The sequence below is a fragment of the Paroedura picta genome, chromosome 4 (genome assembly GCF_049243985.1).
Source record: "Paroedura picta isolate Pp20150507F chromosome 4, Ppicta_v3.0, whole genome shotgun sequence".
Lineage (NCBI taxonomy): Eukaryota > Metazoa > Chordata > Lepidosauria > Squamata > Gekkonidae > Paroedura > Paroedura picta.
The window spans coordinates 92,591,078-92,616,185 of record NC_135372.1 but is presented as its reverse complement, the minus strand read 5'-3'; the positions used below and the strand labels follow the sequence as shown (position 1 = coordinate 92,616,185).

Sequence of the window (25,108 nt, the reverse complement as noted above, 5' to 3'; positions counted from 1 at the left end):
AACTACCCTATTGTGGTTATCAGGGATGTTAAGCTTGCTCTTGTATAGTTCTTCTGTATAATTTTGCCACCTTTTTTAAATCTCTTCTGCTTCTGTGAGGTCCCTACCATTTTGGTCCCTTATCATACCCATCTTTGCATGAAACGTTCTCTTCATATCTCCAATTTTCTTGAAAATATCTCCGGTCCTCCCCATTCTATTGTTTTCTTCTATTTGTTTGCACTGTTCATTTAAGAAGGCATTCTTATCTCTTCTAGATTTTCTCTGGAATTCTGCATTCAATTGGGTGTATCTTTCTCTTTCTCCCTTGCCAACTTGCACTTCCCTTCTCTCCTTAGCTATTTGTAAAGCTTCCTCAGACAGCCATTTTGATTTCTTGCATTTCTTTTTCTTTGGGATGGTTTTAGTTGCTACCTCTTGTACAACGTTGCGAACCCCATCCATAGTTCTTCAGGCACTCTGTCTATCAGATCTGTAATACAAATCTGTAATACAGAGTTCTGTAATACTTGCTAACAAATTCTGGCTACAGTTGATATTATCTGTACCATCAATGTGTGTAGTTTTCAGTCTGTAATTCAGCTCAGGAAGGATAGCAAGGAAAGCGGGGGGGGGGGGGGGGATGTAGGCAAGAATAGGCAGGAAGTGGGAAATATGGGAATTTACCCAAGCCTTCAGGGAAAATGTAAATTTTGATGAAGAATTTTAGAGGAAGGGGGGCAGTTCCAGACTTAGGGAGCAGCATGGGGGAAAGGACCAGTTAGAATTAAGAAGCTTCCAGGGTTTTTTTTCAGTAAGATAATTTGCTTAACACTTTTACGAACATGTATCATTTTATTCTTTCACTCATTTCAATTAGCTGTACAACTACAGTGAAATACTCATCTTCTACTAATACAATTTGTTTTCCTAGAGAAAGTTATAACGTAGTTCTGCTGCCATCAGGGGTCTTAGGATGAGTCTAATGGATGTTAGCATGTAATTCCATGATCAGAGAAGATAGTGTTGGTCAGTAATAATCTCACAAAACTGTCTTGCTAGAAGGTATTGCATCCAAATGTGGGAAAGCCAATTTCAGCCTCAGTAACTGAAAGAAGAGTCTGTTAATCCAAATAGTCCTTATATGGTCCTTGCATCCTTACGTGGTTTGAGTTTTTTCTAGGGCTTTCATTTGTTTGTTGATTACTGATAATATTAACAGCTACAGATAACTACAGATTTTGTGGGACCTGAAGTTGTTAAATTTGTTCATTTTTAAAATATAATTTTAGATCACCCTTCCACCCTTTTTATCATTGAGAAAGCCCTGAAACATTCTTCTTGGAGAAACCCTGGGAGTAATATCTGCAGGCCACATCTTCCTGCCACACCCCTGAAAGTCCCATGTCCCCAGAAATGGCATCACCCAGACATTCCCACTGGATGTGATATCACCAGACCATTCTCCCAGCACAGGAAGTGACAGTGCAGAAATATTTTAAGTTGCTTTGTGAACAGAACCATACCTATACTCAAGGCTGACTACCAGTTTGCTTTTCTTCACCAAAGGGAGCCTGTGGTGGGAGCTTGCAGAAACAGGACCTGGGCAAGCCTTTGCCACTCCATTGCCTCCATACACACCCCAAAAACTGGAAACAGGACTGAGCCAGGCCTGTACCATTCCATCAACAAAAAAACAAACAAACAAAAAACCTTCCCCGGTTAAATTAAAATGATAGTTCTTACCTTTCTGGACTACAGTCACTATCACGTATGATGAGTGTTGGTCTGCCCTGGCCTTTCTCCTTCCTTACCCCTCCAGGCCCAAAATTGGCCATTAGGGGGGGAAGGGTAGGTTGACATGCCAACATATGTATGTGTGTGTGTGTGTGTGTGTTTATATATATATATATATATATATATATATATATATATATATATATATACACACACACACACACACACACATATACATATACATACATATATATATATATATATATATACATATATATATACACACACACACACACACACATTAATTAACTCTCACCCAATCAGTGAAACCCTTCTGGGGCCACCACAAAATCCCAGGGTTTCATGAATGCCTGGTTGAGAAAGCCTGTTTTAAACAGTTCAATATAAGTTAAAACAAATAATTTACTGCAATATAAACTTAACAAATCTTCTTTAAAAACCCAGAAGGGAATGCATAGTTTTAACAAGCACTAAGGAAGAAAGAACTAAAGAACGAAAGAAAGACCTCATGTCCTCTTAGAATTCCACAAAAAGGGGGGGGGGAGCAGAACATACCTTCTATGGTACTCCTCAGCTTAAGTTCAGTCACTGTAGGCATGCATTATGCAAGGATCCTAGAGCTCAGGCAAGCTTTACTATCCATGTGGTTCCAGTGATTTGCTGACAAGCTGATTCAAGAAGTCAAAAAGACTGCATGCCTCACACAAATGTGTGGAAATCCTACCCTTAAGGTTCTGAGGACAAATGACAGTGATAGGATAGGGGTGCCATAAATTTTGCAGGATACTTTGTGAAGATTCTTCTGATGCTGTTTCATATCTTTGCTGTGTAGCTCACATAAAGCTCTTTTTATTGCCACTAAGGCCCTACCATCAGCTTTGATTATTATCATTGTCTCTCAGATACAAATCCCTCTATGCTCTTGTTTATGTTTCGAGGAGCAATTCAAAAGTTGTCATGGCTGGCTAATATAGGTCAATGGCTCCATTCATGGGGTCAGAGCTTAGCTGAAAGAAGCTGTTCCTATGAAGTGTCTCTCCCTAATCTGTGTTGAAGCTAAGCAAAACAAGAAATTGGAGATTTGCCATCAGATGTTTCATTTTTAAAAAAATTCTATTACGAGCAACTGTGGTAGAACCTGAACTGGAGCAGGAGGGATGGAAAAATTAATCCTGCCACCTGTACCATTTCACCGCATAAACTGAATTCAATCACCAAAAATGCTATTTGCCCTCAGGGAAAACATTTATGTTTCTGTATCAGGGCAAATAGCATCAGGAGGAGGAAAACTTATGTTAGGGGAAAAGCCATAGGGAAAAGGGTTGTCATCACACAAACACTAGTATCATGGGTCTGATGTAGTTTGGGTGCTCCAAAAGGTGCCAATAGTAGAAATGCAAAGAAGTAGATCTCCAGCACCTCAGAGAAGACAATATTTACAAATAGATCAACCAGTTATGTGGAATGCTGGAATGTTCCCTGAGGATACATATTTAAATCTGGGATATAAAAGTTGATATACGGCACATAGACATAGCACATAAACAAATTGACAGCAGCTGGACATCTTATTATAGATGCATTAGGCTGATCCTGCATGGAGTGAGGGGTTGGACTAGATGGCTTGTACGGCCCCTTCCAACTCTATGATTCTATGAATCTGTATTCATGATGGAACTCCTTTGGCTGAACTAATTAGAGAAAAGAGACACAAAATGGGTCCCAGGGTAAGAGTTATTCTAGAATTGAGATTCCAAGTAAAAACTGAAGCATTTTCTTCTTCATCTTATCCTTTCTGTGCTTCAGAAGCAACAGGTGGTTCTCTTCCAGCTGATAAACTATTCTTTACAGCACCATGGGTGGCTGGTTTCTTGGTTTAACGTAAAATATAATTACATGGGCCATGTCAAAGTAGCAGCTAAGTTCAGACAAAATTCTAGATTTAAATAAAGTCATGTTGTTATTGTTCTTCTAAGGGATTTAGCTGATTCCTTTGAATCCTCTGCCCTTTTCAAAGGGTATTCTTGTCTAATGTATTTGGACTGCCTCTTCCCACATTCTTCAGCCTGCCAGTGAAGATCTTCTCACTCTTTGCTGTGTGCGTCCTTGCCTATGTTGCCATGAAGTGATTAGAGACAGCCTTTTCAGTGGTGGCACCTCCCTGTGAAATGCTTTCCCCCTTGAAACTTTCCTGGCACCCACATTCCTTTTATTTAGACACCTGCCCAGCAGCTTTCTCTTACCCAGGATTTTATTTGAAGTATTCCATCTGCTCTTAGCCTGTTTTAAAAGTATAATTTTAGATTTTTTAAAATATGTGCCTTTATGCTCTGGCTTGCTTTTTTTTCTTGTTTTATTGACTTGGTAATGATTTATTTTATTGACTCAGCTTGTTTTATGGATTTGTTTTTATTGGTTTAATTTGTTTTTTTATTGATTTGTGGGGTTTCTTGTCTTGTCAAGTCTTGTTATATGCTAAGCAAGCAGCATACACATTTTCTAAATAAATAAAACCAAACAAAATTTTAAAAACTTGGTTTGCTTTTGTACTTCTGTAAGTTTACATTAAAGATTATCCTGACAACCACAAGAAACTAGAACTGCATTAATGATTCAGGGATGTATCTACATATCATTGGATTGTATCCACATGTAATTGTATTATAGCTATCATTTGTATTTGGGCTTACTTGTCCGCACAGGGAAACCCAGTTGCAAAAGATTGCTGTGGCATACTGCAATATCCAAATGTGTGGATGCATCCTATGAGAAACCTGAATGGGTGAAAAGGAATGGGGATCACACAGACATATCCCTCCAGTCACAAAGCCTGCTAGCTGTTGTTTTTCCTGATGTAGTTTACATTCTGCTTTAATGACCGAACTCACACTCATTCAATTTGCAGTCATGGCCAAACGCTAAGCAATCTCTCAGATTGCAAGACTGGACTGCCTTAACAACAAGACATAAAACAGGGAATCTTCAGCCATGGCAGAATGTCATGAGATGATATAGTCCCCCCCCCCAAGACCTTTTCCATGAGCCCCATACACAATGCATATCCCAGCACTGTAATGAATCTCTTCTTATACTTACTGCCATATTTAGCATCTTATGAGAGCCCGTTGAATCCGATCCATATTTGCTGCTTCTGAGTTGCTCCGCACAATCACTGCCTGAGGCAATTCCTTCAGTCCATCTTCTAGTCCAGTCCACATATTCTGGTCCATATATTTATGGTCCAGTCTCCTGCCAGTGAAGTAATTTACATCACCATCTAAAAGAGGAGGCATAAGGCCATTAGCTGTAGAGTCTAAAGCTACCAAACTGCACCACAGGTTATTACACAAGCTAGCCAATCCATGAGGGAGACCCAAGGAGCTGATTCAGAGATGTATAGATGGAAAGGAAAATGTACTTTACCACTTCTGCTTCCACTAGATGTACTGTGAGTTGCTCAGCAACACACAGTACTTTAATAAAATTATTAATGAAATAATGTGCTTATGGAGCAGTATAATATACAAGAAGTGGTTTGTGTGGTTGACTAGGCTGCTGCAAAACTTTCCCTAATGACTGTTTAGTGAGTAGTGTTAACGATTTTGCATCACACTTTTGGCTATTTTCTATCCTTTTAAAATTTGATCTGTAATGTCACAGAGATGAGAACAAGCATAAGTGGACTCTCCTTTGACAATTTGCTAAAGCAACACATCTTTGAGGGGGTGCAATTATATTCTGCAGTATGATTCTGAATTCTGAAGTAAACTACCAAGAAAGCCCATTGCAACCAGAAATGCAATGGACGCTGGGAGCCAGGGGACATCAGGAGGTGCAGATCTCTCTCTGTGTCTCTCTCTCCCCGTCGCTGCCTATCTCTCGGTGTGCCTCGCAGTAGGTAATTAGGGTTCATTCTTAGGAGAGAAGCAGGGTTAGTGTACAGTTTGGGGCAGTTCTCTGTCTGTCTCTCTCTCCCTCCATGGCAGTAGGGGCGGCTCTCTCTGTGTCTCTCTGTCTGTGGCAGCAGGAGCCAAAGCAGGTAATTAGGGCTCCTTAGGAGGGAAGCAGGGCTGGTCAGCAACTTGAGGCATCTCTCTCTCTGCCTAGCAGCAGGAGCGATAAGAGGGAATGTGGGCTCGTGTTCAAGTCTCCTGCCAGTGAAGTAATTTACTGTGTGTGTCTCTCTCTGTCCCTGGCGCATTGTGTCTGTGTGTGTGTCTCTGTTCCTGGCGCATTCCTCTGAGAGGAATGTGGCTAGCGTCCAGGGAGGGAGGGAGGGAGGGAGGGAGGGAGCTGTAGGGGCAGGGCCAATCTCATTAGCCCTATTCCAACTCAGACAGCCGGACATGTCCCACCCCCCAGGCTGTTTCACCAATATATAGAGGAACCATGGAAAGATGGGTGCTTGATTCCAGTATTCTACCTCCTGTATATCTGTGAGAATCTTGTATATATTATGCATCTTAAGTCTGAGCCAATATCAGATAGAGAAGCCTCTCCAAAAGTAGTTCTTCTCCTGAGCATACTCACATGAAAACATGGCTCAAAGAACCCCTTTTCCAACCAAGCCCCTTTTCCACCCATACTAGTGGGTGAAAATTTCGGCATTCTCTCTGAAACACATTATTTCCCATCATCTTCTAACTTTCATCTGCTTCTGAACAAGTCCAAACAAATGATTAAAATGACTTTATGCATTATCCTTGTGATTCTGCACTGGATCTTTAATTAGTTTGTTTTGACTGCTGCGTGGGCCTTCCCCCCCATTTTTAGGCAGTATATTTTTAGCTTTAGTTGCCATGGAGACATATGACACTGGGACCAAGCTAGACACTGATTGAGACAACGCAATCTTCTACTCATTCTGTTTTCTGATTGAAAGTGTGCTTTAAAAATTAACCTCTTCCTTGTCCAGTGGCTTAGATGGCAGCTGGGGAACCTGATGCCTACAAACACTGACCATAAAATGATGGCGTATTTGGGCTGGTTGAGAAACTGAAGGTGCCTATGACACGGTCTGGAATTCTTTCAGATTCTCTGCCCTGTTCACTATAGTGTTCCAGTCACTCCTGTCAATGGCCCCTAGGATTTACTACTGATCCTCTCCAATTAGGTACTTCTACATAAACTTTCAACCCTCCCCCAATTTCATTCTTCATAGGGAGCTCATGTGTGAGATGTGTTCAAACCTGCATGTTCCAAAATAGCATGTAGTTAGTGGTACTTTTCTGTTTCTCCCTGTGAAAATTGCTTGAAATTGTCTGGCTGCCCTTCCAGATGATATAAATACTGATTATCTGTCCAAGCACTCCCTCCCATCCTACCTAGCAAGTCAAAGCAATGTGTGTATGTCCCATCCACATACAAGGGGTTATCAGCACTGTCCCAGCCAGGTTTATCCCTTGATATTTTGTGTAGATTCTGGGAAAAGGCCGGCTTCTCTTTAGAAGCTGTGGAACTGCAAAAGAGCTGTATGTAAGCAGTGCTGAATAAAAGCATAATTGCGAAATCTGCATTTCCCTGGTTCAGCAAATGCCTGAAGCAGTGACGGCAAGTATTAAAAGTATTTGCATCTCTCCAAGAAAAGCAATCTATTGCTGAATATTGCCAAAATGTGCTTACTAGCCTTAATCTTCAGTCACATACACTATGAAGCCTCCATGAATTTTCAATTCTAAGGATTATTGAGTCCATGCTCGGAATTGCAGTTGGAATCTGAAAAAAAAAAGTCTGAGTTACTTGTGGGGTGACATGCGTTATCTGTCACGAGCAGGTCACTGCTCTTGCCACTGCCACTGGTGCAATGCGTCCTCTCCTTTAACATCACCTTTTTATTTATTTTATTTTATTAGAGTTTTATACCACTCTTTGCACATGGTCCAGGACAGTTTACATGGGATGCTTTAGGAAACATAGCACATTATATTAAATAACAGTCACAACATAACATAACAGTAACAGTTCTAACAATAAATAAATATAAGTTTAACAGCTTACTATAATTCATTCATTGAACATTTCAATAGAAAAGCCCTTAGGGAGGACAGAATCCTTCAGATTATGGAGGGTATGGCTGGAGGGGGACCGCCAGATGTTTTTAGGTCAGATGTTTTTAGGTCAGATTAACCTCAGTATGCCTGGTGGAGGAGCTCCCTTTTGCAGGCCCTGTGGAATTCTGAGAGTTTGACCAGGGCCCTGATCTCTTCAGGGAGCTCATTTGACCAGGTGGGGGACAGTACAGAGAAGGTTCTGGTCCCTGTTAAGGTTTGACATACTTCTTTGGGGCCAGGGATGACTAGCCAGTTGGCAGTGGCAGAGCGTAGTGCTCTTTTGGGGGTATAGGCAGAGAGATGGTCACTGGGCCCAGACTGTATGGCCTTGAAGGTAATTAACCTAATCTGAAATTCAATCGGGAGCCAGTTGAGTTGTTGGAGTACCGGCTGAATGTGGGATCTCCATGGTGTATTTGTGAGGATCCTAACCACAACATTCTGAACTAATTGTAGCCAGCTTGGTGTAGTGGTTAGGAGTGCGGACTTCTAATCTGGCGAGCTGGGTTTGATTCCTCACTCCCCCACATGCAGCCACCTTGGCCTCACCACGGCACTGAAAAACCGATTCTGTCTGAGGAATAATATCAGGGCTCTCTCCAATGGAGTTCCATTTCCTAGTTTTCCCTCTCTGACTTGCTGTGAGCCTAAAAATTCAGTACAGATTTTTGTCTTTGAAGAAAAACTCTTTTGCTTTTTCCTCAGATTCTTTTGGCAGAAGGAAGAATGTCATCGGCTTCGAGCACATTCTTTGGAACACATCCACTGTTTGTGGGGAGAAATCATTAGTTCTGCACAAAATCTTAAACTCTGCACAGCTGTTTAAATTATCTTGAAGGATTAGAGACCTTCCCATGCCAACATCCAATCTGAGCCAAGCCATTCATAAGCCATGTTGATTGACAGATTCTCTTTTGTCACCTGGGAATGCACTTGCTGCTTGGCTTCTTGATATGAGTGCAGCCATCCCCCTCAGATCATGTTGGGTGATCTGGTCTGCTTGCTGCTTCTCAGTGTGGCGATGAATGTAACATGGCACTAGTCTTCTGATTGCCTTTGGGGTGAGCTCTGCTTCTAATTCATAGCAGATGCATCTATCAGTTTGCTGATTTTCTTTATTAAATTTGTAGCTGCAAGTAGTTCTTTCACCTTAATGAGTGTTTTTCATTGTTCTGGAGCTGTATCTTTGTTGGGCTGCCTTTCCTTCCTATGACTTTTGGGAATAGTAACTCTGACTGTAACCTTTATATTTAAAAAAATTGGGTGTCAGGCTTCTTGAGCCAGCTTTGCTGCATATTTTATAACCTATTCATTCCCTGCAACTCACAGGCCAGAGCAATAACTTGGCTGGATTGCAGAGGCAATGAAAAAAAATATAGAAAGCAAGTCCAAAGGTCATGGGGGACGTGGCACAGTCTCTGCAAATGAGCTCCAACTGGAACTCAAAGCAGGGACTGACTTTTCTGCTCACTGGAGTGCCCCTGAGAATTCAACTGTCACCCATCAACACACAGGGAGCCACAGGCAAATTAATCACTGTCACTCCTCTAACAGGAGTTTAAAAAGCGAGCTAGCCAGGAGCATCTCTTGACAACAGCCTGCCACAATTAGGAGGTAAGAGAGAGGAACATGGTCACAGCAACTTCCATAATCTTCCTAGGAACACTAAGTTCATCTGGCAGCATTGTCAGCTACAATTGCCCTTAGCTGCCCAGGTTAACAGACACGGAGCCAGAATTCACGGACATTGTCACTGTGGCCTTTCTGATTAATGATGGTTCAAACTGTATAAGGCTTCCTGAGGGTAAGACAGATAGATAGATAGATAGAGAGAGAGAGAGAGAGAGAGAGAGAGAGAGAGAGAGAGAGAGAGAGAGAGAGAGAGTTAAGATATATAGAGAATTAAGATATAGTTTGTCTTGAGCCGTAGGAGATGACGGTAAAAGGTAAAGGTAAAGGTATCCCCTGTGCAAGCACCGAGTCATGTCTGACCCTTGGGGTGACGCCCTCTAGCGTTTTCATGGCAGACTCAATACAGGGTGGTTTACCAGTGCCTTCCCCAGTCATGACCGTTTACCCCCCAGCAAGCTGGGTACTCATTTTACCGACCTCGGAAGGATGGAAGGCTGAGTCAACCTTGAGCCGGCTGTTGGGATCGAACTCCCAACCTCATGGGCAAAGCTTTCAGACGGATGCCTTACCACTCTGCGCCACAAGAGGCTCTTAGGAGATGACGGTATAAAAATCTAAATAAATAAGTATTCAAAGCATTTTTTTCAGAGTTCCAGAACAAAAGAAAGAAAACTGACTGCACAAATACTCCCCCTGAAGTTAAGCAGGAAAAACCAATAAGGAACAATTAGATGTTTAATTAAAAAATCCCTAACACATTTTGTAAATTTAGGGGAATCTACACAAACATATATAAAATCCCAGTTTGGCTTCTCATTTGCCCAGGATTTTCTTTTGAGACTGAATTTTATCTCTTATGTACAGCTTGACATTTTCTTGCCAGTGGTTTCCACAGGAAGAAAGAAGGTGAAACTGTAACAACAGAAAAAGCGACTTGTTATGAGAGTCACCTTTATTGTCATATTTTTCAGAACTATAAAAGTGGAAGTGTATGACTGGGACCGGGATGGCAGGTGAGTGGCATTCAAAATCTTTTTTTTTTAAGTCTTTGAAATATTTCTGCCTGTAAACCATGGGACTTAAACATAAGGAATTGAATAGGAATGCATAGGCCTGTTGTATGCTTTAATGTCTTTTGAAGGCACTGAAGGCCTGTAAAAGGCTCCTGTAGAAACACAACTTGTAAACAGACACTCAGCAGATGAGGCTGTCTGTATTGCTCTAAACACCTTCTCCTATTGCTATTGGACTCTGATTTTATTGTGCACCTCCTCCTAGTAATGCAAAAGATTCACAGATCAAGAAAGGGAAAGGAGTCCTGGAAGAGTGAGTGACTTTGCCATTTATTTGATGGGGGTGTTTATATTATTCAATTAGAAAATATGCCCATCTACAGTAGAAAACAAAGAAGAGCCTCTATTCTAGACCAAAACATGACCTGATGCAGCAGCCTTGTGGTAGATGGTCTGCCTCTGGTGGGAGACTTCATGGGAATCCCATGTACACCACCTTGTAGGTAGGAAGGTAGGTAGGTAGGTAGGTAGGTAGGTAGGTAGGAAGGAAGGAAGGAAGGAAGGAAGGAAGGAAGGAAGGAAGGAAGGAAGGAAGGAAGGAAGGAAGGAAGGAAGGAAACAGATGCAAACATTAAGAACTATATTTCTCACAGAATTTCTTTTCCACCAACAGCCATGATTTCATTGGGGAGTTTACAACCAGCTATCGAGAACTGGCTCGAGGACAAAGCCAGTTCAATGTCTATGAGGTGAGTGATTTCCCTCAACCTCAAGATGGGAGATAATAGTTTGCTGAGAGAGCCTTTGGGAATAACTTTGGGATTTTCCCTCCTTTAGACCAGCGGTCCCCAACCCCCGGTTCGGAGACCAGTACTGGTCCGTGGATCAGTCGGTATTGGGCCACAGCTCCTTCTCGTCCTCCTCCCCGGCTGCTGCCTCAGAGGCTGCCCTGCCACTCTGCCACCAGCTCACCTTTGGTGCTCTCCAGTAGCCGCCATGGCTGGGGCTCCCCCTCGGCGTGGCACTGCACAACTGCTGCTGGCAGCGCCCCCCAGCAGATGGTGGGACATCAGGAGTGCCAATGAGAAAGCGAACAGGGGCCTCAGTAAAATTGTCAAGCGTTGACCGGTCCCCAGTGATAAAAAGGTTGGGGACCACTGCTTTAGACTAAAAAATCAAAAACAAACACCCTTTGGCCCAATTCAGCACGGATATTCTCCTGCAAAAGAGACATCATTGAAGGTGTTTGGGGCAGTGCATGCCGTCGGAGGCAGCGGGCTCGCTGGCAGGTGGGGTGACGGGCGCGCTGGCAGTCAGGGCAGCATGGTTGGTGGTAGCCGAGTCGAGCCATGGTGAAGGGATGGAGCTGTGTGAGCATTCTCCTCGGCAGCCAGGAAGCATCTGGCGGCGGGTCTGTGCGAGCCACTTGCAGCCAACTTCTGGAGGCAGGCACTCCAGGGGCTGGCCCAATCTGAGCGTGCCTGGCAGGCCAGATACCCAGAAGTGTCCTGGACAGCGCTTCACCTAAGCTGGCTTTTCACAAATATTAAAGCCAGTTTATGGTTAAGATTAGATGTCATGTGATTTTATTCCATTTCTACCATGATTCTTTGGTTTTAATCCAAGATGGTGCCTGCTTGTACCTCTGGCTGCCTAAGGCCACAAAAGTATAAGGGGCTCCGTGGGTAATGGCTGCCTGTGGGCATTACCAAAAGTAATTTACATAGGTATTACTATTACTATTACTATTACTATTACTATTACTATTACTATTACTATTACTATTACTATTACTATTACTATTACTATTACTATTACTATTACTATTACTATTACTATTACTATTACTATTATTATTATTTCGATTTATTTCCCACCACTCCCAGATGGCTCGTGGCGGGTTACAGTGTCTAAAACCCCATTAAAACTCCCATTAAAAGACTTTAAAATGCCACAACATGGCGGCACAATAATAAGATCCCCTTCCTACCCCCCTTCCTAAAAAAGGGGGGGTGGAAGAGAAGGAGGTCAACGATGTTCAAGAAGAAGCCCGGGGTAGAGCAGTCGATGTACCCCAGCAGCCCCAGCCTCAACCATAGACCTGGCAGAAGAGCTCCGTCTTGCAGGCCCTGCGGAACGTTGAAAGGTCCCGCAGGGCCCGCAGCTCTCCTGGGAGCTCATTCCACCAGGTGGGGGCCAGGTATGTCATCATCAGTGTCCAATCAGTACTACTCCTATTTATTTTTCATGGGATTTTGTAGGGATATGAACTGTCCCCTTCAGAACTATCCCCTTATTAGACCCGATCTAGCACCACTAGCATTATGCCCTACCCTGTATTATTAGCTGGCAGAGTTAGGGTGTTAAACTCAGCCTGTGTTTTGCCTAAAAAAAAAAAATCAAAGGAAATTGTGTAGTGCAGCACCAGATAAGAAAAGTGAACAGCTTTCAATATATATAATAGGAATATTTCTGATAACATGGAGCAAATTACTTCTCCATCTATGTATTTTCTATCAGATATCACAACAGTCTTTTCATGTGGAATATAAATAATTTCAGGATATTGCTGTATTTAACCCTGCTTGCTATATTCTTAGAGTCCAAGACACATAGCCAGGATTAGATTATCGCCATGAACCATACCTTGACTCTTATAATGCACTGGCATATCACAAAGTAACACCTGTAACCAGCTACCCGAAGCCACTCAGATTTCTTCTCTCATTCTACCGTGCTGTATTATCATTTTTTTAAAGGATGGATTATAGTAGGTCCAGCTGCTTGAGTTGCAATTTTAGGAAAGGGGAAAGATTTTATTCAGAACAGAGCTCAGAAGACAAAGAAAACTGTTAAGATTTATTAAATAACTCCAGCCCAAGTTAATAGGAATCAATGCTGTTGTTTTCCACCAGTTAATGAAGCAACCTATTTGTGGTTATTTTTTGAAATAATGTCCAAAGAAATAAGCAATTTAAGGAGGAGCTGCCTGCATAAAGTTGGCCTTATGTCTGTTGTATTTTGCTCCTTATCAGGCAGGGAGAAACATGGCCAATTTTGCACATTTGGTTTCACTCTCATTCTTCAACTACTTGCGCTTTTAGCTCAGCAGGAAAGCCCTGGGCAGGACTGAGTTATTGCAACAGAAAAGCATTTGGACTTAAGGGCAGAAGTTATTATTGTCTCTCTGGGATGGGGGGGGTGGGTGGGAGGAATCATGTCTTAATGGAAACTAGTGAGATCTCTACTCATTTAAGTGCCTAATAAACCAGGGCAATGATGCATTGATAACAGTCTCATTGTAAGCTAAATAAAAGGAGCCAGTGGACGCTGGAAGGAGAGCATAGATTTTTCCACTTCACTATACTGTCGATTTTGTGCTCACGTCACTTCACTGGGAAATTGCCTCAAAAGACTGTACAAAGAGGAGCCTCAGTTGCTGCATTGTTGTGCTGCACAACTTTAACCTATATACGTCTGCCAGCCATGAAAATGCTATTGCTGTAGGCAACAGTAAAAGAATGTTGCCAACATTAACACATATTCAACAGGAACATTAAATATGCATTAGTTAAAACAGTACATGAAGTTTGTACCCTAGAACCATCTTTAATGCAGAAAGCCATACAAAACATGGCTGTAAAGCTGTATGTAGCATTAACAAGCTCAAATACAGAAGTAGTCAGTTTTTAAAAAACAAAGTTGGGATCTAATTTTCACAGTTTAGACCAGGTGTTATGAGGGTTGAATGACAATTTCCTGAAGATCTGGGTGCAGAGTCAAAAGGCAGAGTCTGGTGAAGGGATCAGTGTGGATGAGATGCCATAAAGTCTACCCGAAAGATTCCATTTTTCTCAGGTGGAACTGATCTGTGCAGTAAAGTGATCAGCTGGAATTCTGGGAGAATGCCAGGTCCCATCTAGAGGCTGGCAACCCTGGTGCTTATCCTTTTAGTAGGTGTAAGGGAGGGAATTCTTACCACTTTCATTGTGGTAAGAAGAAGAGTTAGTTCTTATATGCCGCTTTTCTCTATCCAAAGGAGGCTCAAAGCGGCTTACAGTTGCCTTCCCTATCCTCTCCTCACAACAGACACCCTGTGGGGTAGGTGAGGCTGAGAGAGCAGTTCAGAGCAGTTTTCTCAGTGCTGTGGCGAGCCCAAGGTCACCCAGCTGGTTGCATGTGGGGGAGTGCAGATTCAAACCTGGCTCGCCAGATTAGAAGTCCGCATTCCTAACCACTACACCAAGTGTAGTACAAGACCGCTTCCTTACATGCTCCAACTTTGGCAGTAGCAAACAAGATGGAAATAGGCAGGAATGACATCCATGTACCCTGTCAGTCCCTGCACTGTTATTGCTGCTCTGCTCATCTACCACCCATCCCCTTTGTGCTGTGCAGAAGCATTGATAGAATGATAATTGTGCCATGTTCTCCACCCTTTCCTTTCTCAGCTGAAGCATTGTGTAAAGCTACAACGTAACTTAGCTAAGAGAATAAGAAAAGCTCTTTAAAGTGCTAAGGGAAGGGGTGTGCAACTTCATTCTGCTAGTTTGAAACTTAGAGGTTAGCTTCTTCCCTCCCCATGTTTGCTGCAGGCAGAGCATGCACAAGGGGAAAGTCATTCACAAGCATAACAGTTCCATCAGATTTTCTCCCTTCTCTGCTCTTTTCTGATCTCTAGGTCACTTCCACCACCCTGAGATAGTTCCTTAAACTTCCACTATCTTGTCAATTTCTGGTGTTTTTTTTTTTTTAAGAAATGGGCTGTGTCTAACTAAAAAACCTTTTCACTCAACTTAAATGGCTGGGGGAAAGTCACAGAAACCTCAAACTAGATGTGCCTTCTCTTCCTGTTATACTGTGGTCCCCCTGGCTGAAGTGACCAACCTCCTGCAGATTGCTGCCCTCCTCTCAAGCTCAGTTGTGGGTTCTAGATATGGAGCCAACTGCCTCAGTGCCCCAGTAAGGTCTTCTTCTCCCTCACACCCCATCACTTCATCCTGCTCCTCCTTTCCTTCCCCACCCCCAACTTCTCAATGCCACCTGACACATGGAGCACCAAGCTGTTCAAGTTGCCCTCCTTCATTTGCATTTATTTTCTAATGCACACTGCTTGGAGATGTAGTGCACACCAGCCAACATTTGTATTGTCATCTACATCCCAGAGGAGCTTTCCAAGCCTTTCAGTGGAAGGAGGGAGCACAGTTCACTAAGCAGCAAGTCCAGTTCTGAAGCCTGCTTGACTATGGCACCAGATCCCTGCAGAGCTGGATGGGGGGCCTTGGCCCTGGGTGGGAGACACATACCCTGGAGAATTCTCCCCCAACCACAGGTTTCCTTCTTCTTTCCTTCCCCACTCCTAAGCTCTGATTACCACCTACCATCTGCTCACAGACCAAATAAGAGACATGGAGATACCAGTTCCAGCCTGCAGGCCATATGTTTGACACCTCTGCAATACAGGAAGGGAACATATTTATTTATAGAATTTTACACCACCCATCCCACCAAGGTGGTTTACAAAGGATTACAAAAGTGTTTAGGCACATCTAGAGATGGCCGTAGCCAGTGTCTGGGTGGCAGGTTAACATTGACAGAGAGGTTGTCGAGAGGCATTTAGCTGCACTGGATGAGTTCAAATCCCCTGGTCCGGATGAAATGCACCTGAGAGTACTCAAAGAACTTTCCAGAGAACTTGCACAGCCCTTGTCCATCATCTTCGGAACCTGCATTTGGGTCAGAAAAATGAAAAGCATGCCTACTGGATGGGGGATACGCTTCTAGGTAATACTGTGTGTGAACGAGACCTTGGGGTACTTGTGGATTGTAAGCTAAACATGAGCAGGCAGTATGATGCAGCGGTAAAAAAAAGCAAATGCCATTTTGGGCTGTATGAACAGGGGCATCACATCAAAATCACAAGATGTCATAGTCCCATTGTATATGGCACTGGTCAGTACACACAGTACACACAGTACACTGGAGTACTGTGTGCAGTTCTGGAGGCCTCACTTCAAGAAGGACGTAGATAAAATTGAAAGGGTAAAGAGGAGAGCAACGAAGATGATCTGGGGCCAAGGGACCAAGCCCTATGAAGATAGGTTGAGGGACTTGGGAATGCCTGTCCATGTTTAGTTTACAATCCACAAGTACCCCAAGGTCTCGTTCACACACAGTGTTACCTAGAAGCCTATCCCCCATCCAGTAGGCATGCTTTTCATTTTTCTGACCCAGATGCAGAACTTTACACTTATCTTTATTAAATTGCATCTTGTTCTCATTTGCCCATTTTTCCATTGTGTTCAGATCTCGTTGAACTCTGCCTCTATCTTCCGGAGTATTTGCCAGTCCTCCCAATTTAGTGTCGTCTACAGACTTGATGAGTAGTCCTTCCACCCCCTCATCTAGATCATTAATAAATATGTTAAAAAGTACCGGGCTGAGCACCGAGCCCTGAGGTACCCTGCTACTCACCTCCCTCCAGTCTGATGAAATACCATTGACAACAATTCTTTGAGTGTGGTTCTCTAACCAATTCCCTATCCACCTAACTATCTGAAAATCCAGATTGCAGTCCTTCAATTTATCCATCAGAACATCATGGGGAACCTTATCCAACGCTTTACTAAAATCCAAGTAAACGACATCAACCGAATTTCTACGATCCAGCAAACCTGTTACTTGGTCAAAAAAGGAAACCAGGTTGGTCTGACAGGACCTGTTGGAGACAAATCCATGCTGACTTCCTTGGAGTGCAGATGGGGGATCTTAAAATGCCTTCTCATAAGGAATTCGGCCTCATTTTTTGTAATGTAATTTAAGGCCAACCCGTCCCGTACTACAATTTTGATAAGTCTGGTAGTAGAATTTACTTTTGTAAAATTAACCTTGATATAATGATCCTTGTTGGAAAGTTGTCTATGAACTTCATTGTTATAATCAACCTTATCCATAACTACTATCCCCCCTCCTTTATCAGCTGGTTTGATAATAATGGAACTATCAGCCTGTAAATCCTTCAAAGCATTAAATTCTAAAGTAGATAAATTGTTATGATATCTAATTTTCTTGCTTTCCATCTGGGCTATATTTTTAAGAACTATCTTTTCAAAAGTCTGAATTTCAGGGCAATCCTTGACTTGAGTGAATTTTGATTTAATTTTAAACCTTTCGCTATATGTTGTGGTCCTTGATGAAAAAAAGTATTTTAATTTCAATAGTCTAGTCATTTTAAATAAGTCAATCCTGGTGCGAAAGACATTGTATTTATAGTGAGGTATAAAAGATAACCCTCTACTCAAAACTGAAATCTCCTCATTCTTTAATATGCGGCTAGAACAATTTAAAACTATCTCAGTCCCCCAGGAGCTTTCCCCCTCAGAAAACCCTCCTGGAATCTGTCAGGGCGTCTAGCTCTTCTCACCGGGTGTGGCTGAGAGTGAGTATAAGGGAGATCCTCACCAGTTGAGCTACCTGATTCAGCCTCTGATGACGAGAAAGTATTTGGATCCCAAGTGACTGATTTTACTTAAATTTGGGATTCTTGCCCGGCATCCAGGGCTATACATTGTCTGATTGGTAATCCCTAATATCTTGGCTGAATTTTTAATTCTTAAATTCTTTCAAACTGTCTGAAATTTTTTAAAATTCTCCCTCAATGTCCGATAATTTCTTTTGAAAGTTCTCAGAAGGATTAGTAGATTCCAATGCCCCTCTAATATCATCAATTTTTTAATCAATTGTAACAATCTCCTGAAAAGATCAATCAATGATAAGAAGCATCAAATCAAAGGACAGATAGGGTCAATACCAGCTGTAATCCATCTATCATTGGGAGCTGGCCAGCCTCAGCCACCTCCTCACAGCCCACCCAAAGGACTTCTGTCTTTGGCTGATTCAGTTTCAATCTACTCTGTCAAAACTATCCAGCCACAGCTTCCAGGCATGGGGCCAATTTATCTGGGATGGATTCTGGTTGGCCATCCATAATGAGATGGAGCTCAGTTAATTAAACTCCGCCTTCAAAATGCTGAGGCCTAACTCTTCATTCACCCCTCTTTAGACTTTTTAAGGGCTTCCCCCCAGCTGAGCTTGGTGTAGTTTTATACCGGAACTTGGGTTAGGTAACAAGGCTGTAACCCCTCTGTGTTTCTGTGCAGAAATGGTGGAGTGAAAGGAGGGGTGGGGTGGCCGCAGGAGCAACTGCAGCAAGATGGAGACTTGTGGGCAACCTTTCAGTCCATTCTTGACACACCTGCAGCTGCAGCTGTGGTCGGGACATGTTTTTCCACCCCCGAGAGGATCCACTGAGAGACAACTATCTTGAGGAAGACTAAAAGATGAGCTTAGATTTCTTTGACACAGTCAAGACATGCTTAATAAGACCAATACACCCTTTAAACATGAAAGCAAAAGAACCCTATGAATATTGTCTGTAGGAATATAATTTTATTTCCAAAATGCTTATATTTGTGGACATTCAAGAAATGAGAGGGGAAAGAGGAAGCTCTTGTAAGCCAAATACTGTGAATGCTTTAAGTAATTTTTTAAAGTAGCCTTTTTTGTTTGGCTGAGATTATTTCTGATTGAACATCTGTATGCAGCCTCTTGCTTTCCTTTCTTCCTTTGCAGCTACAGCTTTCGATAAGACTTTTTGTTCCACTGAGGAATACACATTATTTAATAGAGCTTGGAAACAGGCATTTAGTCACAGATTGATAGAAAATGTTTTTGCTGACCTCCCATTTTCTCAGGTTATTATTAACATGTTTTCCTTAGATATGCTTTCTGGCTTATTTATAATGTATCCCCACTGCAATACACTGGAAGAGCATTAGGAAGGTTTCCTTTTTCTTACAAACATTTAAATTTAGTTGTTTTAATTGTTTGACAATCGATCCTCAGTCCATTGTGCAGTAAGGAACTGTCTGTGTCACCTTTATAGCCAGTACAAATTAGTTCTGAGGCAACTTCGGGTTTTTATGTAATCCTTCCTTCCTTCCTTCCTTCCTTCCTTCCTTCCTTCCTTCCTTCCTTCCTTCCTTCCTTCCTTTCTTCCTTTCTTCCTTTCTTTCTTTCTTTCTTTCTTTGGCTTTTTCATTTGTGTGCATGGGCTTATCCCTGCCTATGACTGCCCACAAACAGGTCTTCCTTTTAGCTATCTGATGTTGTTTCTTAGCGTGTTTGATTCCAAGCAGACAGAACATGGGCAAGTCAAATGGATTTGCTCATCTCTGCTAGTTTTAAAAAGGTCTCTTTAGTTGAACCTGAGCTTAGTCCCTGCATTGCTGTGTGTGCTACTGAAGCGCAGTCACCACCCAGAAGCACTCTTGACTGACTGGCACAGAGTCGTGTTTATAGGTGGGCAAGATGAGGATTTTCCACCAGTTATCCAATGGTATTTTCATACCTCCCAAAGCCAGGCATATCACTGCAGTATGCAGACAGAAGCTGCTTCAGCCTCCCCTACCCAACTGCTGTTTTGATTTCTTCTAACTACCTAGGGATCTGTTATTGTTTCTGTCCAGGGATTTGCTATTGCTATATTCAGTCAAAATATTTAAAAGTGAATTATTTTTTCTGGACCACTTAAGCATGGGAACTATGAAAATTGTGCCCTTAGCCAGGGAGAATTTGGTGGGGTGTGGAGGGAGTGCAGATCTGGGCAGGGTAAAAGACCTCAAGGGCATACCATACCATCTGCCACTGCTTTAAACAGAAATTCAGGACTAAGAAATGTTCCTGTTTTTGAAACAAGATCTTGTTATTGTGAGGGAGGCTGACCTGTCACAAATTTAAAAGTGTTTTTGCCCCCTGAAATCCTTAGGTGGAGCAAATAATTATTCTAGGTGAGATATTACACCTACTGCCCCCACCTGCCTCAGTGAAGAATTTAAAACTCTCCTTACTGGTTCTCTATCCATTTAGTACTTGGAGCCTTACTTTGAAAATGCATCTATCACATCTGGCAACCTTGTTCCCTAGTCTCCATAATAGGGATAGACATCAATGGGCCAGTCATTTCACTGATAAGTTTCAGTTCCCCATGCTTAGAAGTGAGGGGAGCAAAATCAATCAATGAAATGGCTATCAACTATTTAAACTTAACAGCTTGGCAGGTTCACCCATCAGCTGTTAGGTTTAAATGACTGTAAGTAGCCAGCCATCTATTATCTTCCCCACACACTGGGGAAGGAAAGGGAGAGCTTCAATGGACCTCAGCCATGCAGAGCTTTAAGCTCCCCATTTCTTTCTCCCTTGCTGTCAGGGGGGGAAAGAGGTATTAAATGGCTCACAGCCATTTAAACCTAACAGCCAGCAGGCATCCCTGTCAAGCTGTTAAGTTTAAAAGGCTGTCAGTGATTTAACTGATCAATTTTGCTCCCCCCTACTTCCAAGTAGGGAGAAGTGAAACCACTCAGTGAAGCACTAGCAACCATTCCAGTTATCTGCTTAGAAGGAAGGGGGGGAAATCAGACTGGTTAAATGGCTCACAGAAATTTGAACTTAACAGCTGACAGGCAGACCTGACAAGCTGTTAAATTGAAATGGCTGGAAGCCATTTGACACATCCATTTTCCTTCCCCCCCCCCCCCAAGTGCTTAAATGGTTTTTATTTATTAAAACATGTATACACACACCTTTCCCTTGTGGTTCATGGAATCATGGTTCATTCACCTAAACTTGTAACAAAGGAGGAGCAGCAGATCAGCAGCAGAGCACCTGCCTGGCATGCAGAAGGTCTCAGATGCAGTCTCCAACATCTCCAGTGGAAAGAACTTGGAGAGCCACTGCAAGTCTGAATAGGCAATATTGGCCTTGATAAGGCTGGGATTTTGTTAAGATTTGTGCTGGTCTGTGACTGTACTAATAAATACTTTGATCTTGATTAGGCAGCTTCATGTGCCTGTGAGTGTTTTTAAGAGTCAGTTGTCAGCTTTTTGTGGAGTAGGCATGATCTCTTATGCTTTCAGTTCATCAACTTCATATATTTTGCCTGTTGTATGCTATATTAATCTGCGTTCAGCCATCAATAATGTTTTGTCTTATATATTTTCTTAGAGAATTAATATTTTCTACTTGTTCTGGTGTGTTTGCTGTTTTCCCCAAGATTTTCTGCATCAAAGCCACTCAATGCAATACGTCTCAAGACCTTGACCGATTTGTTTCTTTTTGTTAAAAGAAACAGCCCTATGTAATACCTGCTGTCGTTTTAGAAAAGAATGTTGGCTCATTTATCAAGCTGTCACTTAGTGGATATGATTCCTCCGGTGTAGCCAGCATAGTTCAGCAAGAAAAACAAGCAAGGAGAATCAGGAAGATTTACAGTTTGTCGCCTAAAGTACATGAAAATGGGGAGAAGAACGTGACTGAAATGTAATATTTGTCCTTTGGAGATGTTGATGACACCACATTTTGCACCATATCAAATTAGTAAGGAGAATTTGGCTATCTGATACTAGAGGAAGTTGTAGTCATTTATAAAAAACACACTTAAAATGGCCATTGAAAGCTAAGATGGGAGCTGTGTTAGTCTGTCTATAGCAGTAGAAAACAGCAAGATTTTGTGAGTCTTTATGGTACTACTGGATTCTTGCTGGGTTCTACCATTAAAGACAGTAGAATATAGGAACAGATTCAAGAACCGAATAAAGATACAACAAGTGTTGCTGTCTCAGATCAAGGGGCCAGTTAGTCCATATTGTTGCCAACAGCCTAGCAAAAACGGGACCTGTCACTGGAAAGGTTCTCCTCCTAGTATTATGGGAGAGGGGAACAAAGTACTCTTTCTTTTGACTTTCTCTACCCCATGTTTAATTTTATAAAATTCTGGGGCTTAGATCCTGCTGTACAAGATGTTTTAATTGCGGTTTATATTCAACTGTTCCTCATTCTGTTAGTCTGTCGGTAAACACATAAATATTACACCTGAGAAGTCACTCAAGAACTTCTGATGAGAGATTTCGCAAAATGCTTTTTAGGAAGTCCAATTATAGCATGTCTGCTACAATCCTGATCTACATATTTGATACATTCTCAAGGCACCCCAGAAGATGTGTGAGACTGGTCTTCCTTTGCCAGAAGCCTTGCTGATTCTGTACACAAGTCCCAGTAAAACCTGCTCTTCCCCATAATTGTAACTTTAATTATACTTTCTGCCAGTTAGCTATTAGGCTAACGGTCCTGCAAATTCCTAGATTCTCCCAAGATTGTTTTTAAAAGATTGGTGTTAAATTGATTATCTTCAGGTCCTCCAGTAAAGTGATTGGTGCTTTAGGGGCTTGTATACAGAACCTGTGTTTCTTAAAACCACCATATTGCCCAAATTCTTTGTTTTTCTTTCCATGTTGTGCCTCCATTAGAACTTTTGCTACCTTAGACTTCAAACGGTGATTGCTGGTAAAATGCTGTTCTTGCTATTGTTGACAGGGTGCATAACATAATGGTTATTTTCTGCAAGTTGTATGCATACTGCTCATCCAAAGGTATTTGTTCTTTAACATGTGAATGATTGCTCATTTAAACACCCCAGTTTCCATTTAAGAACCCTTTGTGTGTGGGCGGGTAGGTGGGTTTACAATACATTTGAAATCTGTGCTTCTATTTCTTTGGTATAGATTTCACTCTTACATTTAAAGAGCTTTTCCATTGCAGCAAGGTTCCCTTAATGGAACACTGTTGTGGTAGATGGTAGATTAAGAACTAGTGCTAAAGGAAGAGGGTATTTAGAGATAATTCACATTGCTGCTACAAAAAATATAGCAAGTTCTGCACAAGGAATTTTGGTGACACAGCCTCCAAATTTTGGCAGCTTATCGGTGCCCCTCCAAATGATGTTGCCAGCCTCCCGGGGCTATTTCACGATGTGGTCACTTTCAAAGCATGATGTGGTAAATCCAGGAAAGTGGATTGACCACTCTCTATCGCGCGTCCCAGAGGTGAACAAGCAGCGAGCATCCAGGGATAAGACCATATGGAGGGGGCAATAGGCAAGAGTCTCTTGAGCATTGTCCCACCCGCACTACTTGCTCACCTTTCTGGACCGCCAAGGCAGTGTGGCTCGAGCAGCTCAGGCAGTGTGGCAGTGGCAGCTTGGGTGGCATAGCTTGGGCTTACTGGAGGGAAGGGGCTGAGGGTTAGGTGCTCCCCGCCACTGACCTTTCCCTCTCCTGAGCAGAGGCAGGTGGAGACAGGCTGGCTCCCTGGCTGGGCTCTTTCTGCGGCACTCTCCCTCCTTGGCCAGGACCAGCCTCCTTTCCCTGCTGAGCCTGTGTCCCTGCCTCAGAGTTCAACCCCAGCTGACATCCTAGGGCCAGAATCTCTCCAGCTCACTTCCTTTCACAGACCTGTTGAAATGCAGCTCAGGCGGTGTGGCAGTGTGTGGAGAAGGGACGGACTGAGTGGCTAGTGAGGAGGGGAAAAAGTGAGATGGGGAGGCAGAATGTGGAGGGGGGGAAATAGTGCAATTTACTATCCCGCAATCTCTCCCACCTAATGTGCACCTCTGTGCTTCACTGGTTTCCTGGTGTCTGGATATATCTATCAATTCTGCCACTTGGGTATGTGGATGGTTCGGACAGGGGAGGAGAGTATTCTGGTATGTTCTGTCTGTAGTGTTTTGGATTGCATAGCATATCTCTGCCCAGGTAGCACAGTGTTAGTGCAATATCAGTTGGGTATTAGAATTAGTCTGGAGATCTGGCCCAAGGAGCAGATGGCAAAGCCCATGTGGAACTGAAAAACAAATCACTGCAGCACACCACTTTGCATCGATGCCTGGGGTTTCTTCCCGCCTGTTATCTAACATTTATTTGTACTCCACATGTGCTAAGTGCAGCTGCTCCGTTTTAATATCATCCAGTGTGACAGTTCTAGGCTATTTTCTAAATGACTGACCTGACTCAGATGCAATCACATCCCAGCAGTTCCTCTCATGGATTTTTACTCTTCCCCTCAGCAGGAAAATATGGGAGCCCACATGGAGGGGAAGAAGAAGCTCCCGTATAATTTGTGTAAATCATTAATGCTTTTTGTTCTGGATGAATTGTCAAGCCCTTAGCTGAATGGATCTTGTGAAGGGAAAGGAAAGAAAAGCAGAATTTCAAAATGAGGGTTTTTTTTCTTTTACAAAGACTGGAATAAAAAGCAATTTCACAGCTTGGAAAAGGAATATGTCTGTCGATTATAGTCAGGATAAGAGTGGCAAGTCTTGGAGAAGCTCATAAAAGTGATGAGGAATAGCAAAATGTGAAGGTTTGGACCAGCAACCAAACAAATCACGGAGAACAAAGACCTTTCCTCATTCTGGGCACTGAAAGTGCCACTCCTCCTTTTTCTCCATGCTCCCTGCCTTTCTTGGCCAGTGGAAAACATTTAATTAATTAAAACTAATTTTAGACCATTAGCTAATAAGAAAGAAAAGTGATTGGCTTCTTTCTCATTGGCTGCACCTTAGAGTTGCCATCTACAGACACAACTCACTTTCTATGCATGCACATGTGGGGGTAAGGCCTAAACCAGGGGTAGTCAAACTGCGGCCCTCCAGATGTCCATGGACTACAATTCCCAGGAGCCCCCTGCCAGCATTCGCTGGCAGGGGGCTCCTGGGAATTGTAGTCCATGGACATCTGGAGGGCCGCAGTTTGACTACCCCTGGCCTAGACTCTAGACTAGAGG

At 42.7% G+C, this 25,108-nt stretch overlaps 1 protein-coding gene and 1 long non-coding RNA gene across 5 annotated transcripts in view; one reads left to right on the top strand and one right to left on the bottom strand.

Moving 5' to 3' along the window:
- LOC143835862 (copine-5-like) overlaps positions 1–25,108 on the top strand; it is a 169,681-nt gene that overhangs the window by 107,238 nt on the left and 37,335 nt on the right. For all 4 annotated transcript variants that reach the window (XR_013230366.1, XM_077334233.1, XM_077334235.1 and 1 more), the window contains 2 exons: positions 10,391–10,432; positions 11,106–11,181. Coding sequence is in view for 3 of the 4 variants with exons in the window: in XM_077334233.1 (XP_077190348.1) it covers positions 10,391–10,432; positions 11,106–11,181 (118 nt within the window). In the remaining variant the exon portion in view is untranslated. The remainder of the gene's footprint in view (positions 1–10,390; positions 10,433–11,105; positions 11,182–25,108) is intronic.
- Positions 1–25,108, bottom strand: part of LOC143835863 (uncharacterized) — a 50,610-nt gene that overhangs the window by 10,307 nt on the left and 15,195 nt on the right. Inside the window, exons 2-3 of the long non-coding RNA XR_013230367.1 lie at positions 7,360–7,452; positions 4,834–5,014 (exon numbers count right to left, since the gene is read on the bottom strand). This is a non-coding gene — a long non-coding RNA (uncharacterized LOC143835863). The remainder of the gene's footprint in view (positions 1–4,833; positions 5,015–7,359; positions 7,453–25,108) is intronic.